A 7461-nucleotide genomic window follows, 5' to 3' on the forward strand; every position below is an offset into this window, starting at 1 on the left:
TTGGTTACAATATCAATCCTTTAGATGAGTATTAGTGTCACAATTTATCAATTAAAAAGTAGTAACAATTTTAGAAAAATAGATAACTTTGAAAATGAGAAAAAGTGCAATAAATTATTACAAGCTATAGTGTTTGGTAGCAAATAAACATTATCCTTAATCAATAATTGTCCAATTAAGAGATGCAACAAAGCCCAAAGTGGAATAATGATTAAGAGCAACACTAATAGTAGTGGGTTATATGTTTATGTCTTGGATTATACACTATCATTAAGTCAACCTCACCTCATCCCACCCACCCACCTTTGTTATCCCTTCCATAACTATTTTGCAAAATTTGCACAACTTTTTCTAATTTAATGTGTTTCACAATGATCATATAAAAATTTAATAAAAGAGGAAAGTAGAATGGTGGTCTATGATTGTTATGTTAGAAGTCATTTAAATCATTAGAGATGAAAAACGCTTGTCCACATGAGTATTTTGAGAAAATGTAGTTCGTGGAGTTGAACTTGAATTTATGTTAATTTGTGTCATCGATGTGGTTTGATTGCTTGCTTGATATTTTGATCTATTTTAATATGTACGTTTTTGTTTGAAGAGAGGATTGTGTGTTTTTCATGTTGGAGTTCTTAGGTTTCAAAAGTTGTCTAATTTTGAAGTACCTTTCATGTTGTCAAATGATCGTTTGATCCTCAATTGCTCGGTCTCCCGACCTTCTGAAATCTTTTCTATAAAGCTTTCAACTTTTGACTCAAAGTGAGAAAGGATTTTTCTATTTATAAAGCTCATTAGGTAGTTTGGACTTGGGTTTAATTGACAATGAGCCTAACCCATTGGGCTTTAGCAATACTTGTTTTGGGGCTAAACCATTTGAACCCATGTTTCAGGCCGAGGACTTAAATAACTTTGGGCTAAAATTTCATATAATCCAATTTGGCCCAGTCAAATTCAAATGACTATGATAAAGACACACGACATTATCAAATTCTACCATTTTTTTTTTGTCTTCAATATTAATTTAGGAGATATGCCCATTTGAATTTTTGTCATTAACTTAACAAACAACGTAGCAAATTTTTTTTATTGGGCAAAATTTATCGTTCAACAATGCTAATTGTAGTCAAGTTGAGTTTTACACTAAGATCCAAAAACTAAGTTAGATATGATATCTCAACATGAACATAGCTCAATTGACATAAAACTTGTACTATCAAATTCAAAGTTAGGGGTTCGATTTCCCTATTCCACATGATAACAAAACAATTAATTTGATTTCAACAAAAAAACATCAAAGGTTGATAATTCTTTGTTTTTTTTGTTTTTGGAACAAATAGAAAGATGAAGAATTGAACTTCTAATCTCAAAGTCGATAGTACAAACTTTTACATTAGTTGAGATGCTCATTTAGAGGAAAGGTTGGTAATTAAGAAAGTTGAAACGGTAGGCCAATGGTAAAAACAAGGTTGGGTTGGGCCAAATTGTAGAATGGATTCGGAAGAGCAACAGGGAATTAGAAATGTGAGAAATCCCACATCGGAAAGTAGTTTGGATTCGGTGGATGAGAGATTGATATAAAACGGGAGAAGCAGGTTGTTTTAAAAGTATGATCCTTCAGGCAGAAACGGGATGTGATGAGTGGTTGGCTCTCGCTAAGTGAATGCGAGTTGGGTGTCCGCCCCAACGCCTGGTTACGACAATTGGGCACTCTCATTCCTTCCAATCTGATCCCTACTGAAGGATTAACTAACCCTTTTTTTTTGTTTTCGATTTTTCTTTTTTTTTTTTTTTTTTTTTCTTAATTTTTTTTTTAATTTTACACGTTAAAATATTATAGCCTTTTTTATTAAAAAATCATATTTCAGTTTTTTTGGTGTGTTCTTTTATTTTCTTTACTTGTTTTTCAAAACATTAATAATGTAAAATACTCTTAACAAAACTTTGAAAGTTTTATTCATAAAATTTAGGCTGACTATTTAGCTGAAAACACAAAATGGTATAGGTTATCAAATGGAACAGTTACTTCAAAAGACTGTGCAGCGTGTTTTTTGATGGGTAGTTTTTGAAAATTAAATCTATAGTTATTTTTGAAAATTACACTTTTTAGAGACTGAATTTTCATAAACAAAAATAATTTTCAAAGTTTTCACTATAATTTCTCGTATCTTTCGACCAAAGGGAATCGAAACCTTACCACATCGCAAAACCTCATAAAAAAAAATTCAGAACTTTGATCAAGTATATGCACATTTACCTCATAAACGCGAAAGTATAGAGGTACATGTAACCGAGAATGATGACCATTATTCTGGGGCAATGCAATTAATATACAAAACAAGGGGGATTTGGAAGGAAAACTCACCCAAAAAGTATATACACAAAGGAATCCAACTAGAAGATATACGTAAATGCACAGGGGAAATAATCTTTAAAAAAAAATTCCTACATTTATTTTCATTGCGAGTATGAACGTATGAGGTACTCAAAACTGTTTTTTTCTACACTAACCCAATTCCGAGCATCATCCTTCTTTCCTTTGTTTTTTTTTTCTTGTTTTTGTTTTTGTTTTAAACTCAAATCTAGACTCTACCAAGAGAACTCACAGTCGAAACCGAAACCGCTTTGCTTAAAGTCCAAATTCCTTTAGTCTCACTTTTGTAGGATTCCGTACCTTTGTTGTTACTGAGCTCCCTCTTTCTGATTGGAGTTTGGCCGGTGGATGGTCTGCTGTTGGCCGGAACTCCATCCTTGTTGGATCTGATGATTTGGCTCTTGAATTGTATCCGACGAACATTATTTGCCATGTCCTTGGGAGTTGGAGATCGGCAACGGAGAGATGTGGAGCGTTGTTGTTGCTGTTTTGCTAAATGGATGAGATGGTGAAGCAATGTGATCAATTCAAGGATTTGTTGCTCTGTTTTTACTTTGTCTGCATGGTACAGCGTTTGAAGGCGGATTGGATTGTTGGTTTGTTTAGCTCTACCTTTGCTGTGTTCCTTACTACACAAAAAACAATGGAGAAATCGTTTTAATTTGTTGCTCCCTGTTGGAAACTTTGTTCTCTTTCTAGGAAAGAAGAATCCTGAAACGAACCTTTGGGTTGCCCATTCTCCAATTCTGCCACATGATTGATGCGCTCTGTCATTGATCGTGGTGAAATTAGGAATGTATAGTGTAAAACACAAAAATGAATTGAGAGAGGATGGGAATTGGGATGACTTTTTAGCTCATTTAAAGCCATTTCAAAATTTGATGGCGTTTGATTGTATAGAGTTGAAAGTGATCGACATTTTAGAATTTCAAAACCACTCTGATAATCATTTTATGTGGATAAGGGAAATTTTCTCCTACTTGGTCGTGTTTGCAGCAATTGGTGCAAGCCATTCAAGGATCTTATCCACTTCAGCTTTGACATCAAAATAAGTTAGCTGCAGAAGGCCATTTTTTGTTCATGAATTAGTAATGAGTGAGTAGGCTTTACAAGGCTGCAGGAAATCCCACGAGGCCCGCATCAGTATGAAGTGCATGAATGCAAGAATGAAACGAGGTAATACCTCCTCACTGGCATTCACAGGCCGCAATCGAGAGCGCAGAGCTATTTTGACACTTGTAGGCAATGCCCGATATAATGCATCCCTCATGTTTGAAGGAATGGAGGTTGGACGACATGCCTATCAAAACATAGCATTTTTAAGCAACAAATATCAAATTTGGGAGTTGGTTTGGGAAAATTGAAGAAAGGAGGGGGCGAAAGCTTACAATGAGATTTATCTGGCTTATTATGTTTGCATAATGCAAGGCAAGACCAACAGCACCCAGTTTCTGGCCATTACTTCTGTCCTCGGTAAGCAATGTTTTATCTGCAATGGTAGGTTTGTAAAGTAAAGGGTTCAAGATAAGTGGTTGAATGCCTGCTGCAAGTCTATAGAACCCAAAAGATGGGATGGAAGAATAAACAACGAAAGGGTGATGGAAGAATAAACAACGAAAGGGTAATGGCTGGGTCAATTGTAGGTACCTGTGTTGTCTTCACCAAATGCTTTGGCTATTGTTTGATTTATCCATGTTACAACGATAACGAGCTTTTCCACAATCTGAGGACAAAAAAGGAGTAAATTAGCAAATTGGTTAGTTAAGACGTAACAGTCTCTGCATATAATTGAAGTTTGTTTTTTTATATCACTTGGCAAAATATGGAGTCGTTCAGAAGAGAATACCTCATCAAGATTTCTGGACCAAAGGCACTTGCTTTGGAAACTCCTTACAAGCTTTCTTTGTACGTTTAATTCTCCTTGGAAGATCGAGAGACTTTCTCCTATATTTAGATTAAAACGATAGCATTGAACAACACTTGGATGGTATTCTTGGATGACAAACAACTCTAACACCAAATTGTTTTGAGTAACAAAATTTACAGATTAGAAATTTATATATACCAACCTATTCCTGCTTGGTTCAAGAACTCCACTTCGTCAACTTTCCGTCTGTAATCTTGCTCAAATCTTTCCAATGCTTGTAATTCATGGTATAATTCCTACAAGATCAAAAGGTAAATCAGACAGAATTAACATAAAGCGATAGTTATAATGAAAGAGGGAGGCGTTTTCAATCTGCAGTCAATTGTTACTGGAATTTTGGAAATGTTCTTCCAAGTAATTGTCAGCACAAATATGACTAATCTTGAAGTAACTGAGTGGAAAACTGAACTTACAGAAGTATTCTGAGATAAAACGGTTAGTTCCTCCAAGGCTGCTCTGGCCTCTCGAGCTTGTTTTTGACTTAAATCATTCAAATCTAGTCTGGAATATCATAATTATTTGGCACCGTTTTTGGATCACCAACGACAATTGAGGAAAAAATTGACAATATTGACTACCTTGAAAAGTACTGATCCAGATTATGCCACTTTGAATCCTTGCATGCGTTTCCAAATCGTATTACCTCCCGTGAGACGACATCCAATTCCTGCCTGTAATAACAGAAATTTAAGACTACAAGGTTTTCTGATCACATGGAAGTACATGACAACATTGCATGACTACAAGACCTTTTGTCAGCGGCTGCGATGCTTAGCAATTCCTCTAAACTTGTTGAGATTAATTGTTTCATTCCTTCCGATTGTAATAGTTCCTTTTTAAGGAGCTGGATGTTTCCTTCTGATAGAGATTGTGACAAATTTGCTACTTTGCTTATTGTGTTTGCTACTTCAAAAGCCAATATAGAAATCTCCCTACCATTAGTAGCCATGCCTGTAAAAACCCCATTGTTCATATGCAAATTTGGCAGACTAATCCCAATTGTTTTCCATAAATCAACTGCCCTCCCGCGAGCCCCTGCTTGTGCATTCACTGGTGCAACCTATATAATAAAACAGTCCAATATAGACGATATCAAACTTCACTTCCAAGTCTGAGAGCTGAGGGGACAAAAATTGGATTGGAGGCACTGTCTTTTAAATCAATAAAACTATTAATCTAGTTTTGAGTTTCTCCTCTAAAAGATGGACTGTAGACAAAAAATCAAGGATGTATAATCTTGGCCTTATTTATTTATTTGATCAAGAAGGTAAACACACTCTGTAAACCTTAAAAAATATAATGGTGGTCATATTATTGATGATATTAGAACAGTGTAAATAGTGTAGGCAAAAGCATGCAGATCACCTTAAAGGATAAGAACTTATAATGGCATACTAGTATTGTAATTCTTTCTTACATTTTCTCATTATATACCCATAAAGAAGCTCGCAAGGAGGGGAAAGGGGTCATAAAACAGTGGTACACATGTTTGTGTTGCTACAGATTTGCCATGGTAGAATAATCCTATCAGTAGCCGCTATTTGACAGTTGACACATACACTAAGAGACTAAATAACCATCCAATATATCCTGAATTTATTTGTTACAATTATTCAAATGTTCTAACTTCTACACTTCCATGAAATCCTGTATTAACTTCTCAAGGATCCAAATATATTCATCATATCTAGTTATTTATAAATTTCATCACGTTGATCACCAGGAAATCCAAAGGATCTCTCTCCTCCCTAGTCCACAACTAACCTTTTTGACAGGTCAACTCTTACAGCATTAACGTGAAATTCATTTCCAAAATTGCACCTTCTTTCTCTTCATTTTCATCATGATTGACTAACAAAATTGATATCCATATTCGCAAAGTGGTTTAAATCATATCAAAATGGTAATGCAAATGGAATAAACATACCTTATTGCTTCCAGTCTTAGACGGAGGTGAGGGCAATAGTATCACACTAGAACAAGACTTCTGCAGCATTTCATTCGGGTCACTTGCCTCAAAATTCGAACACGAATTCCCTTTCCCATCCTCAGATGTTTGCGTTATCTTCTCAGACACGAAATCATCCTTAACTATTCCATTAGAACATACCCCTCCCATTGTGTTCCCCATCTCAAACTTCTACTATTCTCCAAACTCCCTATACAATCTGGAAAATCATCATCATTGATTCAATTTCCACTTCATCAACACCAGAAGCAACAAAATAAATAAATAAATATATTTTTTTTAAAACAACAACAGCAACAACAACAACGAACACACAAAACACAATCGTATAATTACAACGCCTAAATTTCTCAATCATCGAAAAAGTTACAAGGTAATAACGAGCAGATCGAACTAAGTTCCGCAAAGTATCGATCAATACACATAATGATAAATCCATTACTCTTCATTTTTCTCAACAATCCAATTAAACAACAAGAGGTAGCAAGTAGCGGCAGTAATCAGTAGAACACTCAACAACAAGCACAAGAAAATGCCTCTGGAGAAAGAAAAACAAGAAGCATACCGTATCTGAACGAGAAAATCGCAATCGGGGCCAGGAAGTAAGAAGCAATACCGAGAAACGTTGTTGTAAACGAAATTATCCGATAAAACAGTGCCGCTGATGCTGCTGCTGCTGGTAACGGCCAACAGCAAGTTCATTCAAAGTGATAACTTAGAATGGATATGAAACGTTTTCCATTTACAGATTTGAGTGTTGAAGTTGAAGAAGAGGAAGGAGGAGGAGGAGAAGCAGAGATGAAGAACAGAGGCGGTGACTCGGCTCACTCCGTGGCCGTGGATTGTAAAAGAGAGAGAGAGGCTTCTTAGACAACTGCAAATAATATAGTCTTCTCTCCTTCCATTTATTTATTTATTATTATTATATTTTAAAATTTTAAAATTTTAAAATATTATTTTGATCTCACTGCTTTGGAAGTTGGTGCTCATCTTTTTAGGTGTTTACCGACGTTCCATACTCGATAGATAGGTCCCAGTTGAAACTCAATAATAAAGTAATGTAATATGAATGATGAATCTGAGATGATCAATTGAATTGCATCCGAAAATTATATCGTAACATTACTTTATTAAAAATAAAAAAACTATGAATTTGGCTTGAAGGTAACCATAACGGTTAAATTTGACAAAATC

At 35.2% G+C, this 7461-nt stretch overlaps 1 protein-coding gene and 1 non-coding gene across 4 annotated transcripts; one reads left to right on the forward strand and one right to left on the reverse strand.

The window, feature by feature from the left end:
* Window positions 1-1626: 1626 nt before the first annotated feature.
* LOC120076927 lies at window positions 1627-1732 on the forward strand. The gene has a single exon (XR_005481674.1). It is a non-coding gene; the product is annotated as a small nucleolar RNA Z279/snoR105/snoR108 (small nucleolar RNA).
* A 690-nt stretch (window positions 1733-2422) lies between these two features.
* Window positions 2423-7127, reverse strand: LOC120076413 (protein PSK SIMULATOR 2-like). Of its 3 annotated transcripts, none has more exons than XM_039030233.1 (13): window positions 6884-7127; window positions 6226-6466; window positions 5048-5358; window positions 4877-4969; window positions 4712-4799; window positions 4441-4534; window positions 4218-4315; window positions 4019-4094; window positions 3760-3860; window positions 3555-3671; window positions 3352-3428; window positions 3094-3138; window positions 2423-3000 (listed from the first exon to the last, which is right to left on the reverse strand). In XM_039030233.1, exons 2-13 carry the CDS (start codon window positions 6427-6429, stop codon window positions 2580-2582), a joined length of 1725 nt encoding a protein of 574 aa, XP_038886161.1. In that variant the 5' UTR covers window positions 6430-6466; window positions 6884-7127; the 3' UTR covers window positions 2423-2579. The 3 variants fall into 3 exon arrangements, with proteins under 3 accessions (XP_038886161.1, XP_038886160.1, XP_038886162.1); XM_039030232.1 differs by having other exon boundaries at window positions 6833-7127; XM_039030234.1 differs by having other exon boundaries at window positions 2780-2996; window positions 6833-7127.
* Between the last annotated feature and the right edge of the window lie 334 nt (window positions 7128-7461).

Source organism: Benincasa hispida, chromosome 4 (genome assembly GCF_009727055.1).
Source record: "Benincasa hispida cultivar B227 chromosome 4, ASM972705v1, whole genome shotgun sequence".
NCBI lineage: Eukaryota > Viridiplantae > Streptophyta > Magnoliopsida > Cucurbitales > Cucurbitaceae > Benincasa > Benincasa hispida.

What these genes read in the sequence shown, in the direction of transcription:
- LOC120076413 (XM_039030233.1), bottom strand. Translation starts at nt 6,429, where the DNA reads ATGGGGAACACAATGGGAGGGGTATGTTCTAATGGAATAGTTAAGGAT. An exon ending in CTAAGACTGGAAGCAATAAG is followed by an intron (nt 5,359 to 6,225) that starts GTATGTTTATTC and finishes TTTATTATATAG; the next exon opens with GTTGCACCAGTGAATGCACA. An exon ending in GGAGAATGGGCAACCCAAAG is followed by an intron (nt 3,001 to 3,093) that starts GTTCGTTTCAGG and finishes TTTTTTGTGTAG; the next exon opens with TAAGGAACACAGCAAAGGTA.